The following is a 20400-nucleotide window of genomic DNA, read 5'->3' on the forward strand; positions in this document are numbered from 1 at the left end:
GTCAGAGGGACTTCACAGCAAACGATACGCGTAGGCTAGGGAACACCACCCCTGAAGAGAGGGACAGCTCTGACCTTCTCTCTGAAATAATAAGGGCACCTTTGTGCAGCTGGGCTTGGAAGCCTCCCACGCTTTGGTAGGTAACCCAGAGGTACGCGTGGGAGAAGCGGCCGTCTGCTGCTAAGAGCATCTCCCAGGAAGGGGGAGATCAAGTTCCAGTTCCGCTGTTTCCCAGACCCAGAGGGGTGCCCCAACTAGCCAGCTGAGGACGATGCTTTGAGCAGAGCACCTTCATTTTCCTGCTGAACTGCTGGAGTAGGTCCACAGTGCGGGCAGACACAACCGTCACAGGGGGAAGGGGGTTCTATCCGTTATCTGTAGCAATGGAACTGCAGGCGCTGAGGCTTCCCGGTGAAAACACCCTTAAGGTATAACTTGATGGCTTCAGCGGTATGCTCGGCTCACTTGCCAGAGCTGAGCACCGTGTACTTTACTCGCATAAATCTTACAGGCATTTTGCCCTGAACGCCTGCGAAGATTCACCTCCTCCGGGAGACCAGGGCGTACCAGACCCTTAAAGGCACGTGGAAGAGGAGCCTGGCGACTGCTGCTACTGCCAGTACCGCTGTCAAGGGATGCGCTAGGGTTCAGGAGCTGGGTTGTACACTCTTGCACTGATAAGCACAGCGTGGACGCTTGTTTTAGGTCTCGGACTCGGCCCGATACTGGGATCGTGATCAGCACAGCATAGCAATAGGAGACTAACGGTTGCCCGAAGGCTGTAATCTCTGGCGCTGCCTCAGATCCCTGGAGGCGAGGCAAGAGGAGTAACGGTACCTCCACTCGCCGAAGCAGCGGGTTCGCTAGATGTTTGACTGCACCAAGGGGTGGAGTGTGACTGTTCGCTCAGCTCCTGCTCAGATTTGGGCTAGCCCAGCTCACGCTAAGGCCCGATGTATGCTGGGAGCAGCGCCTTTGGGTTGAAGGGGGAGCACCAGGTAGGCAGCACAGGTGGCCAGGAAGAGCTAAAGGGCCATGATGCAGCCATTAGCACCTGCAGCTGGCTGTCTCCTGCAGCCCCCATCTTTGCCTGGCAGTATTGTCAGAATCTGCTGACTTTTGGAAATGGTATAGACCAGACTTCCAAGCTGGAAGGTATAAAACAGCAGCTGAGCCAAAAAGCCTTTGAAGGAGATTCAACAGCAGCTGGACTGCTGGGGCTTTTGTGCTTCACAGTGTGATACAGGGGACGCCCGCGCGGTGACGGAGGAGGAAGGATGAGCACTCTCACTAGGGAGAAACAACGTCTTTTTTTTGGTTTTGCTTTTGGGTTTTTTTTCTTTTTCCCCCTGCCCCCCCGCCATAAGCCCAGGACTTTTAGTGTTACGGGTTGTAAGTTAGGAAACATGACGGCTTGAGTGAATTCACGTCAGAGAGTAGCCCGGGCAAAGGGGACCGAGCCCTGTTTGTCGTGTGTGTTTGTTGCATTTCTTCACGTGCTCACGAAATAAAGCTTAATTCACAGCGTTCGTTGTCCTGTAACTTTGAACTTTTCTCTGCCGTGCCGGTTTTTCTCCCCCTGCTTGCAGTCCGTCCCGTTCCTGCTGCACAACAGGGAGCGAAAGCGTCAGTCATTGCACCTATGTGTGCTTGGCTTTCGTACTAGATGGGAACTCCGGCTCCAGGGGCTGAAGTTGGAGCTTTTCGTAGCAAGTGCCAGCTCTTCAGCTGGCTTCCCTGGGCGATGGACCTTTTCCAGGGTCCCTGCGGTCCCGCCCTTCTTGCCCCAGTGGCCCCAGACCCCGCCATCCGACCCTCTGGGCTTTCCTCGCGCTCCTTCTCTCCCAGACTGCACCGGGGGCGCTTTTTGCCCCCAGCGTTCTGCGGGGCCCTTAACGGTCTCTGAGCGGAACGCGCTGGAGCGAGCGGCTGCCGGGGCGGCCTCTCCCCCGCGGCAGCACCGCAGCCCGCCGCCGCACCCTCAGCGAGGAGCGAGAAGCGAGGAGCGAAGAGCGAGAAGCGAGAAGCGAAGCGCCGCCACAGAGCGAGCCCGGCTCTCCCGGTCGCGCCCGGCCGGCAGGGTGAGCCGCTGCGCCCGCCGCGGCAGGCGCCTGAGCGCGGTCCGCCGGGGCAGGCCGCGGAGCAGCCCCCGCCGCGGGGCCCGTCAGGCGGCGGAGCCCGGCTGGAGAGCGGGGGCATGGCGGCGCGGAGCCAGGCCTCCCTGCGGCGCCGGCTGCAGAGCTCGGAGGAGGCGCAGCACCGGCAAGCGGTGCTGGTGCGGAAGCTGCAGGCGAAGGTGAGGAGCGGGGGCGCCGGCCCGGCGGGGAGCTGCCCGGGGCCGGGCCGCGGTGGCGGGGCCGGGGTGCCCGGGCCGCCCGCGCAGCGCTGAGAGGGGCCTCGGCGATGTCGGGGGGCGAAGGCGCGGCCCCAGCGGGGCCCTCCCCGGGGCGTTCCCCGGCGCTGCCGCGGGCGGGACGGCGCCGAGCCCGCAGCTCGGGGGAGGCCCCGGGAGCCGCCCTCCTCCGCCCGGCCCGGCCCGGCCCGTCCCGCTGGGCGCCTGGCCCTGCCGCTGTCACCCTGCCGAGCCTCTCGTGAGGGCTTGTCCGTCCTGAAATAAAGCAGCCCCCCGGCTCGCAGGCGCCTTTGTTGGGCCACGTTAGCAGGGGGCTGTCCCAGAGGCAGGAGCCGAGCCGGCGGGGGTGGTTTGGGGCGGCCCCGGGCCGAGGCAGGCAGCTCTTAGGGTGAGCAGGTAGCAGTACGTGGAAAAGAAGCCCCGTCTCAGGAGATAAAGTGAAGCTTCCCTGTATGGTAACGACTTCTTGTGGGCGGCATCGGCAGCGCTGTGAAACGCACTGTGCTTGGGCTGTAAAGACTTGGAGAAAAGCTAATGCAGGAGGAGCCGAGCCTGTCACAAGCTGCATTCGCTCATCTTCATTCTATGTCTCCGTCCAGGTACTGCAGTACCGGACTCGGTGTCGAGAGTTGGAGCAGCAGCTGGCAGCAGGAGGGGTGAGTGTGCAGGTTGCCAAGTAAAGACCGTGTAGGTAGCGTTTGTTAACGCGGGCCAAAGCAAGCTCCCCAAAGCAATGGCAGAGGGCAGAGGGAAGCAAGATTTTGCTGCCTGAGGGTTTAAAGAAGCGCTGTAAGCTTGCCTGCGAGTGTTTTGTCCAGTTGCCGTTCTTGGAGGAGCCAGTGGTCCCAGAAATGCGGGTGCAGGAAACCCTGTGGAGGGGGGGTTTAGTTTTGAGAAAGAGTGCTTTATTGCTGGCGTAACATTTTGTCCTAGGGCTCAGGAGAGGGCTACACTGCCTGTTAGGTTCTATGGCCGTCTCTGAAAAAGAGCGGGTTGAAACGTGGCATTTTGGAAGGCAAGAATGCTGGCGTTCAGCATACGGCTATGGGCTTTTCTTTCTGCTTCACGGCTAAAGCAAACCTAGGAAGAACAAAGGGTGGGAGAGTAGGAGAGCGTTCCCAGGCTTCAAGTCGAAGAGAGCACTCACGGTTGTGAGCTAAGGAGACCTAGCTGCGAGAGTGCCACAGTGCGGGACTGAGGAGAGCTGCTCGCATTGAGCACCACCCTTCCCCTCCCTTGCTCTCCATAGTCACGACACTGTTACGCCTGGAAGAAGCCACAAGCTCCTGAGCTACCCAAGCGAATGGAGCGGAAAGCGGTGGATGCTAACAGCAGTGAAGGGAAGGCGAGAATTTGACTAAACTTTTCCTTTCTTCTGAAGGGACCCCTTCCAGGCAGGTGGGAAGCCACAGAAGACCAGAGCCTGGAGAAAGCACTGCTTCGGGTGGAAGAGGAGCAGCAGAGGTACAAGGAAGAAGCGTTCCCTCATACCTGGTATCCTGGATGCTCGTGGAAGTGAGGGAAAACCTGTCAGTGCTCCCTGGTCTCCCCAAGGGGAGCAGTTGGGCAAGCTGCTTTGAAAGCAGAAAGGTCCACAGTCTTGTTTTCTGTGGTGCAGTAATAGTGTTGTGTGCTGAATGGCTCTGTTTTGAGCGGGGGGGTTATTCCGGGTGACTTCCAAAGGTCCGTTTCCAGGCTAAATTATTCTGTGGTTCAGTAGGTGAGCGGGTCAGGAGAGTGCTAGAGAAAGGCGATGCATCCGGTGATCAGACAGCACGAAGGGGAGGCAAGACGTGAACTGTGGGCATCGTCAAAGTAGAAGGGGAAACCGAAATTGGAGGTGGAAGTAGAAGGCTTAAAGCAAGGAGAAGCAAATGAGCATGCCATCACAGAGAGATCTTAGTTAATCCTAGAAAGCACTTTTAGGGCCTCTCAGTTTGACAACAAAGTCAGTGTTGAGGGAGTTGGGAAATCACGGAGACGCTGCTTGTGGATAGCAGTCGTTCAGTGACCTCGTTGCTGTTTCTCCCTTTCCAAGGTGTGAGAATCTGGCAGAAGTGAACACTCTCCTGCAGGAACACCTCGATGAAGCGAATGCGGTTAATTCAGCCCTTAAAGAAGACGTTGGAAGACTGACGGTGGATTGGATGAGGGCCCGGGAGGAGCTGGAAGTGAAGGAGAGCGAGTGGCGCAGTGAACGTGAGGTAAGGCTGGGCGACGGGAACGTCGGACGCGATGCCGGGGTGGAATGAGAATGGGTTTTATTTCTGGCCTAGAGAACTTGCCGTGTGAAAGTCGTGGCACCGTTGAGGATGTATTGGTGTTTATGAGCAGAAGACAGGGGTGTGAGATGGAGGAGTGTCAGCAAATTGTGGTGATGGAAGATGCCCGCGTGCTGTGACCGTACTGGTCGTTCTCAAAGGCAAATGCTTGCTCTTGCTGGTCACTGGAGGGCAGTGACACATGAACGCTCGTCTGTTTTTTAATAGTTCCTAAATCTCTGTCTGCAGCAGTGGAGACCGAAGAGAGGTCTGTGTGTTTTCGGATTCAGGGTAGCCAACAGAAGAACAAGACAGGCCTCCCTTACTAATAGGCTGTTGTAAGCAAATCTGACACTGGTCTCGGAGGGGCTTGTTTTTGTCTTCCTCCACCGAGCCTGTTAGACACCTCTGCAAGGCGAGATGATGAATCGCGATCGGTTTGCTGTGTTGATACCCGCTCCTGCAGGGGAAGTGTGGCTGTTCCCTTCTTTGCAGTCAGGTGGCAGGTCTACTGAGGATGCCTCTGTGGTGGCTCTTCAGTCCTTGATGTCTGTTCCGCGCCCCCCCACACCCCCCCCCCCCCCCGTTGGAATAGTTCTTAAAGGAGACTCGGTGATGACGGTTGTACCCTCTCCTCTCTGAAAGGCTTGTACAGCGACAGCGAAGGCTGAATTGGCATTTCTTTTTTCCTTTGCCTGTTTAGCTTTATGACAGCTACCTAAGGGGTGAACGCAGCCGTCTACTCAGCCTGTGGCGTCAGGTGGTCACCTTCCGCTGTCATTTCCTGGAAATGAAGACTGCCACTGACCGGTGAGTAGAAGTGAAGGCTAGATCTCGTTGCAGAAAAAACATAGCTTCCCTTCACAGCTGCTTTTTGAGCCTTGATGTTACGCTAGCTGCGGCTAAAGATACAATTTCTCCTTTGGTAGTCTGAAGCGATGGCATTAAGCATGCCTTAGGCTATACTCCGAATCATTTTGTTTGATGCTGGTTTTCAGATAAAGCTGAGGGGCTCAGGCTATAAGCAATGCAGAGGCCCTGAACAGGTGAACTTGGCTATGGTGATGTTTGGGCATATTAACACAGACACAGGCATATGTGGGCGAGTTGGGAGAGACTCACCAAAGCTATGCATGCAGCATGTGGAGCGGCCCCCTGTTACAGAGCGGTTAAAATTTGCCTTAAATCTCACTGTCTTTCCTTTCCCACTGCTCCCGATGGAAAGATCATTCATGAATATGTATGTAGTTATTTTTTCCTTCTCATTTCCAGCCTACGTTTATCCTGGTCAGTTTGCATCCGCTTATTCCTGTACCAACACTGTTGAGAGAAAGAATAGCTTCTCTACCCTGCTATTACATTTCTCCAATTGATTTTGCTTAGTTTGATCCCTCCCTTTTACGATTGTTTTCTTGTTCTTGGGCCCTCTGAGGTTCCTTTCTCACAGGTGCCTTCTGTGCAGAGACAAATAGCGTAGCCTAAGAGTAAATTCTTCTGGTGTCAGCATGCAATTTCAAACTCTGGGTTACCGTCAGCCGTTTACCACCTTTGGTGATAAGCTTTCCTTAATGCGTAGAGTATGCCTGACCCGCTAGTTAATTCTCGAAGCCTTCTGGCTGTTCCGTACATTTCCTCTTCTCTCTGGGGAGAAAATAGATGCGTTCCTCAACCATCAAATAGACCCATTGCCCAAGGATCAAGATGTGTCCTGATCCCAAAGTGTCAGGTGAACGATTTGTCCCCAGCGAAGATGTCGTCTTTCCTGCCGGCTTTTGCTGTTGCGCAATGCCGTGCTTCGGAAGCGAGCCAGCTGATAAAGATGGTGGCGTGAACATTACCTCTTTCTTGATTCTTCTTCAGAGATTTGTCAGAGCTGAAGGCAGAGCAAATGAGGCTTTCTGGATCTATACTTGTAAACTGCTCCCGCCTAAACTGTGGCGTACGGCCCTGGGCACCCGTTACGCCGGGTAGACCTGTCCTCGAGGATCAGGCACAGCAGCAAGCGGGAGAGGAAATAAGCCAGAAGACTTGGGAAGTGATGCGCTTACAAGTCGAAGGGGACCCGGAGAAGAAGGAGCTTCAGGACAGGTGAGTGTGTTTTCAACTTTGCTGTTAGCAGCGTTATCTTCTGTGGGTGCTTGTTGGATTCATAGGATGGGCTGTGTTCACGTTTAAAACGCACCCATTCTGCACAGCCTTGTTCCTGTCCCTAGTCAAACTATTGCCTTCAACAGAACGGATAGAAAAAACTGTCTGACAGACAGAAGCTCTTGTGAGGAAGGCAGGACTGGAAAAGAGATGGCATATTACAATGTTTTTGCTGTTAACTGATTCTTGGTGAGAAATGGAGACGAGCGTAAAGAGAGCTGTGTCTCTTGCACAGCCCTTTTGCTACCCAGGGCTGTGCTAAAGGAGTTGGGAGGAATTTGCACAGGACCATCATATGCAACGTAGCCCCTCCGTACTGCCGTTTCCACGCTAGACTGAGTGCAGAAGGCCTTTGGGGCAAGGAGTGCCATTTTGCAACATCACACATACGAACCTGAATCATCCTGTGATTATGAGTTTGCGTTAAAAACTTGTTTGTCTTTCCCCTTCTCATAGACTGAAGGACTTAGCTGCACTTGAAGGAGAACACTCATTATTACAGAGCGAGTTGGTAGTCGCAAGAGAGATGCTGGAGGAATCGCACCTTCAGAGGGATCTGCTGAAGCAAGAGAAACACGAGCTTACCGTGGCACTGGAAAAGGTATGGTCACCTTATTCCGAGGCAGCACTTGTGGGAGAGGCAGTTGTGATAGCAAGACCACCACAGATGGTGTTTCTGGCAGTAGAAGCCAGGGACAATGTTGTTGTCCTTCTTGGAAAATGGTGATCGGACCACAGAGGCCCTCCGGTGTAGTTAGTGCCCACGTGCTTGTTGGGAACGCGGAACTGGGAGCGTGTCAGAGACACAACAGGGGACCTGGAGTTGCTGCTTGAGGTCAGGGATTTTCCTGTCTTTGTTGTCATGTTGTTCTTTTGTCTCTGCAGGCAGAGCAGTCAGTAGCAGAGTTGACAGGGGCTCAGAATAAGCTGACTGCTGAAATAGCCGATCTACAGGTTGCAGCAGCGAACATGAGCAGTATCAATGAAGCTCTTGCATTGGATAAAGTGCAGCTGAACAAACTCGTGTTGCAGGTGAGCAGAGTTGTCAAAGATCTTGCCAGGTGTTTGTCTCCAGCTGCTGCTGCTGCTTCCCAGCCTTCTTGCCTTCGGACAGTATGACTGTCTGAATGTGGAAACGTAGCTCTTTTCCCTGTCCAAGCCGAAGCTCCTACAGAGTAAACCTTACTGTTATTTTATTTCCTCTGTGCTTCTGTGATTGTAGCTGGAGCAAGAGCATGACGTTCTGTCAGGCAAAGTGGACGAGATGGAGAGAGCAAAGATCTCTGACCAGGAGAAGCTGAACTTGTGTGAAAGAGCAAATGAGGCGCTGAGCGCAGAGAAAGCCCACCTGGAGCAGCTGCTGAAGAAAGCAGAGGAGCAACAGGAGGGGCTGCAGGCAGAGCTGAGGATGCTGGCAGAGGAGAAGGCAGAAACCCAAGAGAAACTCAATGAGGTGAGACCAAAAACCTGGTGCTTTCTGGGTGGGCTTTTGGCTGCTTGGCTCAGTGAAGCTGTATCTGTTGGATTCTGCAGTGTTTTTTGTCAAGGAGACACTTGGTAGCGCTGGGGGTCTGATGGCCTTGTTTACTTCCTTCTGGAAATGTGTTGGTGGCTTGCAGAGCTGTTGTGCAATTCTCTGCTTCTAGAGATTCCTTTAATCCACCTGGCTGTGTTGGCCTCTTTTTTGGCTTTTGATAAGCTGCAGAGAGGTGATTTGCCTTGCCCACGAATCTGCGTGAGGCTGCTACTCTCACATGCGTCGAAAGAAGCAAACAGGGTAGCTCTTCACCCATTTTCTGAGGCCAAAAACCCCCGGGGCTGCATGTTTCTATTTACGCTTTTTGTTGTGAGGTCTGCAACTTTCCAAGCTCCGCTTGTTGGGTCCTGGAGGGCGGGACAAAGGGGCAAGTCAGCGTCTGCTGTCCTGTACTGCTAACAACGGGAATGACATCCTGAAATTGTTGAAACTGTATTTTAGGACATACGTGCCGCTTTGAATTGCTAGATCCTCTTTAGGCTTTGAGGGAGAAGCTGAGAAAGAGGTGATCACAGAAGACTGTTTACTCTGGACTAACTGGTTTTGGTAGAGTGGAAAAAGAGCTTGGGAGAATTGTATCGCTGGAGGAGACTAGGGAGTTTGCCATCCTTTCAGTGTCGGTTTCATAATGTACAATCTTAGGTCTTGGGGGTAACTTTGAGAGGAGAATTGTTTGTTTCTGATGGTCTGTTCTCTGTTAGACAGTCTTAGTTTTGGAGTACGTGGTCTGTTTGGCAAACACCCGTCAGAGGTGTATTGGCATCACTGCAGAAGAAAGCCAAAAAACGACAGTTAGTCTTCAGGCTTGAATGCCAGCAAGGTCTATTGGACAACTTGTTTGTGTAAGACAAGTAAACAGTATTGTTGACATGAACTACTGTCCAAGTAGAGTCTACCGTCTCTTTGGCCACACCAGCCGGACTTCCGTAAATCACTGAATGACACTGCTCACCACGAGGGCTGTTTCCCTGCCAAGGATCACCTCGTTGCATCCAACTGCTGTACACACTGAAGTAGGTGTGTGGTGGTGTTTTGCGACAAGGTGACGCTTTGATGTTGGTTTTTCTTCTTCTAGAAGGAGAAACCATGTGTATTTCCACTTTGTTCGGCGAGCAAAGTTGCTCTTGCTCAACGGTTCCTGGAAATTTCCAGCACTGGAATAGATTCTGATAGAACTTTAGTTTGCAAGGTGGCAGTTGTGGAAGATGTGGTATTTTTGCGTGAAAAGATGTAGTCTGGGGTGTGTACGTTTGTCCTGAAGGGGCCGCCTGGTCCCAGGCAACCCAGTAGGGCCTTATTACACATGGCTTTCAGGTTAACAGCCCTAGTGCCTTTTGGCAGCCCAGGCTGTTAGGGCGGTATGAAGCAGATGCTCTTAAACTTTCAGGCCAGAGTACCGGAGCTCTTTCTCCTCTAGCTGATTCAGAAGTGGCACTGGCTGGCTCTGCACAGAACTCCAGAGAAAGGACTCTAACTGTATTTTGTCCCGCTTTCAGGTTCACCGCCAGCAAGAGTCAGCTAGCAGTGGTCTGGAGCAGTTGCGGCAGGAGTCCTCTCGCCAAGGGCAGGCACTGGCCAACGTATCCAAAGAGAAGGAATTGCTGGCGCACGAGAAGGCTGCCCTAGAGGCGCGACTGGCAGCCACGGAGCGGGACAGACGAGGCCTTGCAGAGCAGCTGGCAGAGGCCAGGTAAAGGCAGGGGGGAGACCCTAGGCAGGAGATTATTTAATGCCTGTAATTATAGAGGTGATAATCATTACGCGAGGCTTCATTGCATCCTGTATGCTTTTGAGCTGTTTTCACCTTCCATGGACAGAAAATGAAAGAATCTCGAGCAAAAAAACCCAACCAAAAACCCAAACCAGTACAGCATGGTTTGAATGTTATTTTTCTGACAGCTAAAGCTAACAAAGCTCTCCTGAGCCTGGGGCTCATGTTTATGCCCCCTTGCACGTTCCTGTGTGAAGTCCAAAGCAAGCCAGTGTAATTCCTCGGTATCTGGTACCTTGGCTCTGCATTGAGTAATAATTAAACCATGCAGGTGTTTACTGAAACCCAAAGCTTCTTTCTGGTTTTGGTTTCTCGTTCTGCACGTTTGAACTTGGATCTTTCCTTATCCAGTAGTTTGACAGGGGATCTTCAGAATTCAAGGCTATTACGTACGGACATGGCGAGTAGGACACTGCCGTTTAGGGTGAAGCTAGAGGCTCGTGCTGAAAATCTTGAGGGCCTACTCTTTCTAGTCTAACTCTTGTTACCTGTGGTGCAGGACCTAGAGTTGGTTACACCAGCAGCAGGGAAGCCTCTTTTGAATGCTCGCCAGTCTGCGGGAATTGTTGCCCATCATTGATGTGTGGGTCCGGTACTCCTTACCACGTGCTGTTTTGAGACAGACATCGTGGAGGAGTTTATGCAGGGAAGGAACGAGATTTTGTCCTTCTGCTGGATCAGGTTTCTAAGATCACGTGTGACAAGTTCTGCTTTTAAAAAAAACCAACCACCCCAAACTGCCCAACGTATCGAGAGGTTTGTCCTCCTCTCAGGTCTTTTTTAGAAGACTCCTGACCTTGCAGAGCTGTACAAATGAGAGGTTGTTTGTCATGCTTCTTGACTTTTACGCCTTACCACTCCAGAGTATGTTGTTAGCAAGGCTGATAAACACCATTTTGACTCGGTCTGTTTCTTGAGAGCTGCTGCTGCTTCTGAGCTCCAGCTCCTCTTATTCGATCCAGCTGAATTATGTTCTGTCAATTATTGGGCTGCAGCAACTATTCTTGCCAGATGTTGTTCTTAAGAGCCTGTTGTTGTCGTCACAGTTTTGGACTCTTTATCTTCTCTGTTCTGGTTTAGAGACTGACTTTGATTTATCCTTAAAATGGAGCATATTTACTCTGGACTGCCAGAGATTGGCGTAGTCAGAAATATGTGCTTGTTCTCCTTCTTGAAGATAGACCCTCCATCGTCCATCAGAGCAGTGAAATCCTACTGTTGTGGGTCTTATTGCTGTACCACTCGGGTGCCCCTTTACCCTGAAGGATGTTATCCTGGTTGCACGCCTGTTCTAGTGAGGCAGTGCTGTGTATGGTAGGAACCTGGCACACCGGACGCCGTGTTAGATCAGGGAGGCAACTTCAGCTCCTGGTTGCAGAATCCTGTGTGTCATACGTAGCAGTTGGTTGAAGGCTGTGGATGTAACAATTTGCCTCCGCAGTACTACAACTTCCATTTTAAAGAGCGGCAAGTCGTTTGGGCTACTGCCTGCTTCGTTAGCAACGCTTAGAGAAAAGTAGCCAGTTTTTCTCGTGAACTTCCAAGAGTTTAAACTGAAGGCTACCTGTCTCTCCTTTCAGGTAGTCCTTGTTCAGGTAAAATCTAGTTCAGATTTCTTACAAATGCTGCTTACAAGCATGAGATTTTACTATAGGATCTGATGTATTGCTTTAGTCCCTTTGAAATATAGGGAGTCTGGAAGATCACCTCCCTGTACGTGCACTACGAACAGCATCAAAAAGTCACGAGTCAGCCAGGGAGATCCTCTTACTCTGTGCCCCTGCAGAGCAACCTGGAAGTGACGATGAGCAAAGGGCTGTGAGCAGAGGCTGGGCTTTTGCTTGCTGCCACAGACTTGGTGAGCGCAGCTACCCGTGTGTCATAGATCAGACAATAGCAATTTAAGATTTGCCTGTGGAGATCAAATTTGGCTGGGCTTTCTGTGTTACGCTAGGTCATAAGGAAAGCCTGGGCATTCCCTCGGAGGGGCCTGCCTTGCTCTTTTAAATGGCAGAAATATGCCTTCTGTATCCCAGTTTCCACGCAACCCATTTTCCGTACTGAGGGGTAGGGATCTTGAACCAGTTCCTACTGGGCTAGCTCCCTGTGGGCGTCAGGAGCAAGAAACTCCTTTCTCTCCGTATTGGCGTCTTGTAGGTGCGGGAGGGAGACCCTGGAATCCAGCCTGCTTGAGGCTCAGCAGCGCTTATCTCAGCTGGAGATCGCCAGGAGTCAGCTTGAAATCCAACTTCAGACAGTCAGGCAGGCCAAGGAGGTGATACAAGGTGAGAGCCTCGTGTGCTTTGTTTCTGGTGATCCCCCTGCCTAGGGAGGATGGCATAAAAATAGCTCTCTGTGTGCAGTGCTTCTAAGGAGTGCAGGAGCTGGGGACAGATCCCTCCTACACTGAAATTCAAAAGGCTTAAGGTTAGTGAAGTCAGAACCGCTGTTTGTGTAGGCCCTGAATCTTGCCATTTGCCACGTTTGCAGGGGAAGTGAAGTGCCTTCAATGTGAGCTGGAAGCAGAGAGATCTCTCATGAAGCAGGAACGGGAAAACATGGCGCAACAGCTCTTGCGGACAGAAGAGCAGTATAACGATACCCTGAAACTTCGGGAAACGGCTCACGAAGTGGAAATAAACAAGCTCCGGCAAGAGCTGGTAGGAAACAATATGCTTCTGAATTCTTGAGGCAAGCTTTGTGGGCTGGCTTTAGAAGAATAATAGCCTGAGCGTGTGAAATGGCAGCAAGCATCTGTCATAGGCCACACGTTGCTAGGCCAGGCAGCAGAGCCAACGGCTCGCACTTGAAAGCACGTGAAGACCTACGGGACTATGCCGGGACAGTAAATGCAAGCCACGGATTCCGTGTGGGCCTAAGACGAGTTGAGCAGAAGGTTGGGTGGTCCCCACCCAAGGCATGGCAGTAAAGGGGTAGGATCTTAGCAGACTCCTGTCTACCATGAAGCGGAGTCCTAACTTTCCTGCCAACTGGAGTCGCGGGAACTTTGTTCCTTTCTTTCTATCCTTTCATGGTTGACAGAGGTGTTATCTTTGGGCTTAAAGCATACAGAACAGATAGAACAGCCCCTTGTTCCTGGTACGTGAGTTCGTGGCCCGTCTTGTGACTCGGGCATCGGGGTGCTGGCCTCTTTCTCACCGTGCAGTCCATCTGCATCTTTTCCTTGATGAGAATGGAGTTGAGCTTTGAAAATAGAGACTCTGAGACTAGAGAGAAATCCCGTAGGCGAGAGGTGCTAGGAAACAGGCAGCCGCCAGAGAGGGGAAGGTAACATCTCCTCTTCTTCCACCAGCTGACCCTCCTTTTAAGTTCCTTGATCGGACATGATTTGTGGAGGGCACAAAGCCACTACTGTGCGCTGTCGAGGTGGGGGTTTGTGGGAGGGATGAAGCTTCCCATTTTTTTGAGAAGCTTGGCTGGGACTCCATCCTGAAGTCTTTTTCTCCCCTCATCAGGCAAGCGAGCGGGAAGGGCACCATTCAGAGCTACAGGAGATGCTGGAGCAGTGGGAAAAGGAGAAGGCAGAGACGGAAAGGGAGCACGAGAAGAAGCTGTTTGATATGAAGCTGAAAGTTGCTACCATGCAAGCTCAACAAGAGGAGGAACGGACGAGAGCGGAAAGTGCCAAGCAAGAGGTAAAGACTGTGAAAGGAGAATTCGTGTGGGTTTTTTTGTTGTTTTTTTTTTTACTCTTCTGGGCTCCTTATTGGCAGTGCTTCTCTGGACACCGTCCGTCTGGGTAGAAGCGTCTCTTAGATACCCCTTTGTAAAGAGGAGCGATGCCTTGGCAGCCGTGAGACCTTTGTGCCATGAGGGACAGGGCCTGTAATGCGAGAGGCTACCCCAGTGTAGGTTTAAGAAAGGCAGGAAGCGCGTTGCAGCCTGAAGAGAACATGAACACTGTAACTGTGTCTGTGGTCTGACCACTGCTCCTTCAAGAGGGCACAGTGGTGTTCTAGAGGATGGTACCCTGAAAACTCTACACGGTAGAGGTCCAAAAAAACCCCCAACGCCCAACCCCAACAACGGGGTTGTTCTGTCTTCCCTTCCTCCCTCCCTATCAGAGAGAACATGATCGTGCCAGTGCCTAAATCATGGTTAGTCTGGACTTTAAATCCTGGCTGCAGTTCTGGCAGCTCCTCCCCAAAAGAACACACTAGAGCTAGAAGAGGTTCGGAGAAGGGCAAAAAGGAAGACGGGACTGGCCGAGTAAGCTGGGAAAGACGCAACCGAAAGGGGGTTGGCGCGGGAAAGGTCTTACAATGTCCCGAGAGGCAGGGAGGGAGGGGGCAGCCACTGAAGCAGGAGTTCAAATCTAGTACGACAAGCAAACATACGTGGGTGGAATTATTGAACCTCTTTGTCACTGTTTTGCAGCAGGAACGGGACAGACTGCGAGCAGTTAAAGAAGAACTGGTACGGGAGATGAAACTTCTTCAGGACTCGGTCACAGCCTCCGAAACCCGAGCAAATGCAGCAACAGATAGGAATCGCTGCCTTGAACAAGAACTTCAAACTACATTGTCTGTCTTAAAAATCAAAAACGAGGAAGTGGAAACGCAGCGGGAGAAAATCCAGATGCTCCAAAAAGAGGCAGCACAGAGACAAGCTTTGCAGGAGAGTCTCACTCATATGGCTGCCATCCTGTCAGAGAGGGAGGCAGAAATGAAGTTGTACCAGGAACAGATGAGAATGCTGGAGAACCAGAAAGAAATGCATGAAACCACTGTCAGTGAGGTTATCAAGGACATAACAGAGAAGAACCAGAAGGTTGAATCCCAGCAAGAACAGCTACAGGAGCTGGAGAAGCAGCAAGAAATGCTGAGGACTGCTGTCAGCAAGATGAGCAAAGAGCTGGAGGAGAGAGACCGGGAGATCGGATCCCAGCAAGAACAGATACGGGAGCTGGAGAAGCAGCGAGAACTGCAGAGGACTGCTGTCAGCAAGATGAGCAAAGAGCTGGAGGAGAGAGACCAGGAGATACGATTCCAGGAGGGGAAAATAATGACTCTAGAACGAGACGGTGCATCACAAGTGAGAAATCTGCAGGTGGATCTTGATCATATGAAAGGAAACTTGAAGGAGAAGAATTTGGAGCTGCAGTCTCTGACTCAGCAGATCCAAGCGCTGGAAATGGAGAGAGAACAGGTGAAATCTCTGCACGCGAGCCTTGGACACCTGAGGGCAGTTCTTAAGGACAGAGAGAGCGAGTGTGATTCTCAAAGGGATCAGTTAAGACTCTTGCAGCAGTACAAGGAACAGCAAGAGGGCTACCTGCAAGAGCTTCGTGGTACACTAGAAAAGATGACCCTGTCTTTATCCGAAAAGGATCAAGAGCTTGAGTCACAACAAAAGCAAATCCGGGAAGCTGAAGAAGTCATGGAAATGCAGTTAAGGACTGTCCGCGACCAACTGGAGCAGACCTTAGGAGCCTTAAAAGAAAAGGACAGACTCCTAGACATCCAAAAGCAACAAGCAAGGAGCTACGCGGAGAAAACAGAAGAACAGATGAATGTCTTGCACAGAGACTTAGAATACACTACAGCAGTACTGAAAGAAAAGGATTTAATGATTGAATCTCAGAAGGAACTGATTGAGACCTTCCAAAAACAAGGGCGAGACTCTGGACAGCAGAAGGAAATTCTGCAGCAGCTTCAAGTGGCACTGAAGGAAAAAGAACACGAAATTCTATCCCTTAGAAAGCAATGTGAGGCGTGGAAGGAAAAGGAGGAAAGGCATGAAGCTGAGCAAACAAATCTCCAAGCAACAAAGCTGACTCTGAAAGAAAGAGAGGAAAAGGTAGAGGTTCTGGAGGAAGCTATCGCTAAGCTTCAACAGCAAAAGGAGGAGGCAGCGATGCAGACCGAAGCCATACAGCAAAAACTAGAATACGCTGAATCTTCTCTAGAAGCGAGAGATCAAGAGATAGTGTCTTTGCAAGAGCACGTCCAGGAGCTTCGAGAGCAGAAGGAGTTAGAAGGCAAGCAGGCCAAGAGTCTAGAGCAGGGTCTAGACAAAATGAGCCAAATCTTGAAGGAGAACCACTCGGAGTTCCTCAGGCAGACCGAGCAAATGAACATGTTCCGGCTTCGTGAAGAAAGCACGAAAGTAGCGCTAACGTCATGCCAGCAGCAAGTGGATCTGCTTGAGCAAGCGGTGAGGAAGAGAGATGAAGACAATGAAACTCTCATGCAAAAACTCCAGTGCCAAGAAGAAGAACTGAAGACCTTGCAGAATCTCCAGCTGAGGCTAACCAAGGAGAATGAAGAGGTTAGGCATGGCAGAGAGCGAGAGAAGCTCCTGGAAGAAGCCTTGCGTGAGAAGGAGCAAGAGGCCAAGGCTGAAGGTGAACTAAAAGAGTTAAAAGAGGAAGTAAGAGCTCTTCGGGAAGATCTCCAGCATGTTCAGCCGACTCTGACAAAGAAGGATGAAGAGATCAAGAACCACAGAGACAGAGTCGGGTACTTAGAGAAGACTCTGAGAGAGAACAAGAGCTTAGGAGGCAGAGCGAGCTCTTGAAACAATTAACATCAGCTTTGCGATGGAAGGATGGCGGAGAGACCCTGCAGAAACAAATCCAGAAACTCCAGAAATGGGAGGAAGAGGAAGCAGAGAAGAGGCGAGTTCTCCAGGAGAGAGACCGTTCCTTGCAAAGACAGAAGGAGCTAACGCAACAACTGGAGGATGAGCGGAAAGCCAAGGGGGAAGAATTGGAGCGCACGATTGCTGTTTTGAAGCAGACCGAGAGCAGAGAAGTCAAATGGAAAGAGAAGGCACAAGCACTGACTCTTGCCCTTACCAAGAGTGAAATGGCCAATGGGACTCTGAGGGAAGAAATAGCCATCCTGCAGAGCATGGTTTCGGAGAGGGACACGGACCGGTTTCATCATCAGGTAGGCAGTGTGACTGATCATCAGTCAACTAAAATGTCTATAAAGGATTCTAAGGATGATGCCCATAAAGATACGGGAATATGTAGTCCCATAAATACATGACCTGCTTGGCCAAAGAAACTGCGGTTGTAGCCAGCAGGCTTGCCTGTCTGCGTAGCTCAAGGCATTCCCCTGCTGACATGTTTTCTGTCAGCCCCCGAACTACTGAAAGAACTACGGAGCTTGCTGTTAGAGTTACCCCAAGCCCAAACGTTGGGGATGGGTAATTGGTTCTCTCCTGCGTAGGCAAGCTTAGCCAACGTGTCGTGGTTGGGGTTTGGCATGGAAAGGAAGGGGCACAGTTGACCAAAGTAAGGGACTAGCCTTAGCAGAATTTTGTAACGATGGTTGCACAGCAGCTGCGCTGACGGTGCTTTCAGAGATGTCGATTTTGGAGGTACAGCTTTTCCAGTGTATTAAAAATAACGGCATTCGTACCGTTGCCTGATCAGGTGAAGGGCTTCATTGCGCATCCAGGATGTACTTGTGCTGCGGTCCAAAAAGCCGGAAGGCAAATCTGTGTGGATTTCCCCACGGCGATCGGGAGGAGGGCCCCTAGGAAGAGAGTGTGTTGTTTTGGCCCGTCAACCCGGAGGAGCAGAAGGGACTTGGCACTGTCCATTCCCGAGTCCGGTCACACTCCCCGACTTGTCGATTCTGTCCCTCCTAACCCTTATGGGGCACCAGCTCAACATAAACTCCTCTCTGTATGCCCAGCAGGCTATTGCAGAAGGGGAGCAGCTATCATGGCTCTCGGAGAAGAGACTCCTGTCACAGCAGCTGGAATGTCTGCAGCGAGCAGTTGCAAGGTTGGAACTGGAGAAGGCGGAGCTGAAGCAACTCAATGCTGAGCTCAGGAGGACTCTCGAGCAGGTAAAACAGGCTTTCACTGCCTCTGCAAAGCCTCACGGTCCTCTGGATCACACCACATTTCCACAGACAGCACTTTGGAGTCCTCTGCTTCTTTCCTTCCCTCTCCCGCTTCCCCCTGTGGACACACGCTTTTGTATTTGCTCTCTCTTCTGGCACCCCGTTGCCTTCACAAATGCGCATTCGCTCCGGTCCCAGCCTTCTTGCCCCAGTGTCCCCATACACGCACATTTGACACTCTTGTGTCAGGACCTGTTTCCTCTTGCTCTTTCTCTTCCATAGCCTACTTCGAGTGCTTTTTGCCCGCAGCGTTCTCTGGGGCAATTAACAGCCTCTGAGCAGAGCAGGAATCTCCTTGCCATGATGTCCAGAGCTCCTTTTGCTCCTTGTTTGGTGGCAGGTTTCTGTCACCCTTTCTCCTATCACCAACGTGCAGGTGGAACGCGAACGGAGGAGACTGAAGAGATATCACAGTGGTCGGTCGCTGCCGGATGCGTGCGGATTTTCGCTCTCTGACCAGCACAAGATGGCTGCTTCTAGACAGGTGAGAACAGAATCTTCCTTGGTGGGAGGAGGGTCTGGCCGTACAGAGGAACAGTGGCAAATCCCAGTGGCAGCATCCCCCCAGCATAGACCCAAGAGAAGTGGAACGTAGACCATGGCCCTGGCCAAACTGGAGACCAAAAGGAAATCCTTGCATTTTCTTCACAGGAGGAGTCTCACGCTCGCTGCAGTCGTCGATTAGCTGAGTTGCAGAACCAGGTGAGGAGTAGGAAGGCTCTCGTCAAAAGCTGCCGTGGCTGTACTGAGGGGCACAGCTTTGCACGATGCTACAGCCCGAGTTTTGTTTGGCTGTCGGGAAGTGAGTACACCAGGCAGTGGAAATACCCAGTCAGTCAGACACATCTGTTGGCCATGGCCAAACAACGTCATGCACCTAGGTCTAGTCTCTGGCTTGCCTAGAGGTCAGGCGTGGTGGGAGAGGGATTGGAGGAAATTCAGAGAACTGGCACTCGCCTGAATACAGAGAAGATTCTAAGGATGTTCCCCTTGAGTCTTACTCATCTTGTTGACGGCTTCCATTTTCCCTTGACTCCGTTAACGGTAGAGCTTGCACTCTATCAGAGCTCCAGGGGTCTGAGGCAGCGCCAGAGCTTACAGCCTTCGGGCAACCGTTAGTCTCCTATTGCTATGCTGTGCTGATCACGATCCCAGTATCGGGCCGAGTCGGAGACCTAAGCACAGCGTGGACGCTTGTTTTATCAGTGCAAGAGTGTACATCCCAGCTCCTGAACCCTAGCGCATCCCTTGACAGCGGTACTGGCAGTAGCAGCAGTCGCCAGGCTCCTCTTCCACGTGCTTTTAAGGGTCTGGTACGCCCTGGTCTCCCGGAGGAGGTGAATCTTTGCAGGTGTTCAGGGCAAAATGCCTGTAAGATTTATGCGAGTAAAGTACACGGTGCTCAGCTCTGGCAAGTGAGCCGAGCATACCGCTGAAGCCATCAAGTTATACCTTAAGGGTGTTTTCACCGGGAAGCCTCAGCGCCTGCAGTTCCATTGCTACAGATAACGGATAGAACCCCCTTCCCCCTGTGACGGTTGTGTCTGCCCGCACTGTGGACCTACTCCAGCAGTTCAGCAGGAAAATGAAGGTGCTCTGCTCAAAGCATCGTCCTCAGCTGGCTAGTTGGGGCACCCCTCTGGGTCTGGGAAACAGCGGAACTGGAACTTGATCTCCCCCTTCCTGGGAGATGCTCTTAGCAGCAGACGGCCGCTTCTCCCACGCGTACCTCTGGGTTACCTACCAAAGCGTGGGAGGCTTCCAAGCCCAGCTGCACAAAGGTGCCCTTATTATTTCAGAGAGAAGGTCAGAGCTGTCCCTCTCTTCAGGGGTGGTGTTCCCTAGCCTACGCGTATCGTTTGCTGTGAAGTCCCTCTGACGTCTTGCTTTCCGTGCGCGCTACCGGCTTCTAATTCAGCACCTCGCGTTCCCCTTCCGGAGCTGGCTGCCCGAGTTTCCCACCTAGTCTGCTCTAGATGCTTAGCAGATTAGGGACCCTCTTTTTTCCTGGTTTGGCTTTACGTTGGCAGACCTTGGTATTGTAATTCAAACGGAGCAGGTTCCATAAGCCATAAAACTCCTTTAGGAATTGCTTCTGTTATTTGAGTTCATTTGCCAAGAAAGAGTATTTTCGTACTCCTAGCTGGAGGTTGGGGATGGCATTCCCACGTGGGACAGAGCCCTTGGCAAAGCACACGTCACTTTGAAAACAGAGCAGAACCTCCGGCCTGAGCTGTTCTCCCCGAAACAGCAAAGCACCGAGCGCTGCTCCCAGTGCTGGCATCTCCTCCGCTCCAAAGCAGGCAGAGGGCAACATGCCAGAGCTGCTGTGGCTGCGCTGCCCTGCAAAGCTGACAGGAGGTGAGAGCAGCTGGGTCTCTCCCACCAAAAAGCCCAGCAGGCACGACCCGCTGTTGCCAGGAAATAATAGGAGTTTGAGGATTTTG

General features: G+C 51.9%; 1 protein-coding gene across 1 annotated transcript; it reads left to right on the forward strand.

Annotated features, from left to right (window-relative positions):
• Positions 1-2579: 2579 nt before the first annotated feature.
• On the forward strand, positions 2580-19441 carry LOC126045925 (centrosome-associated protein CEP250-like). The gene is given in 17 exon segments (XM_049817612.1): positions 2580-3009; positions 3735-3817; positions 4392-4557; positions 5318-5424; positions 6475-6702; positions 7219-7363; positions 7648-7794; positions 7985-8215; positions 9796-9989; positions 12228-12355; positions 12561-12730; positions 13547-13726; positions 14469-16569; positions 16572-16984; positions 17741-17896; positions 18330-18437; positions 18605-19441. Coding segments are annotated over 17 exon segments (5013 nt in total). The 5' UTR covers positions 2580-2805; the 3' UTR covers positions 18857-19441.
• The last annotated feature ends 959 nt before the right edge of the window (positions 19442-20400 follow it).

This window comes from Accipiter gentilis, chromosome 14 (assembly GCF_929443795.1).
Source record: "Accipiter gentilis chromosome 14, bAccGen1.1, whole genome shotgun sequence".
NCBI classification, from domain to species: domain Eukaryota; kingdom Metazoa; phylum Chordata; class Aves; order Accipitriformes; family Accipitridae; genus Astur; species Astur gentilis.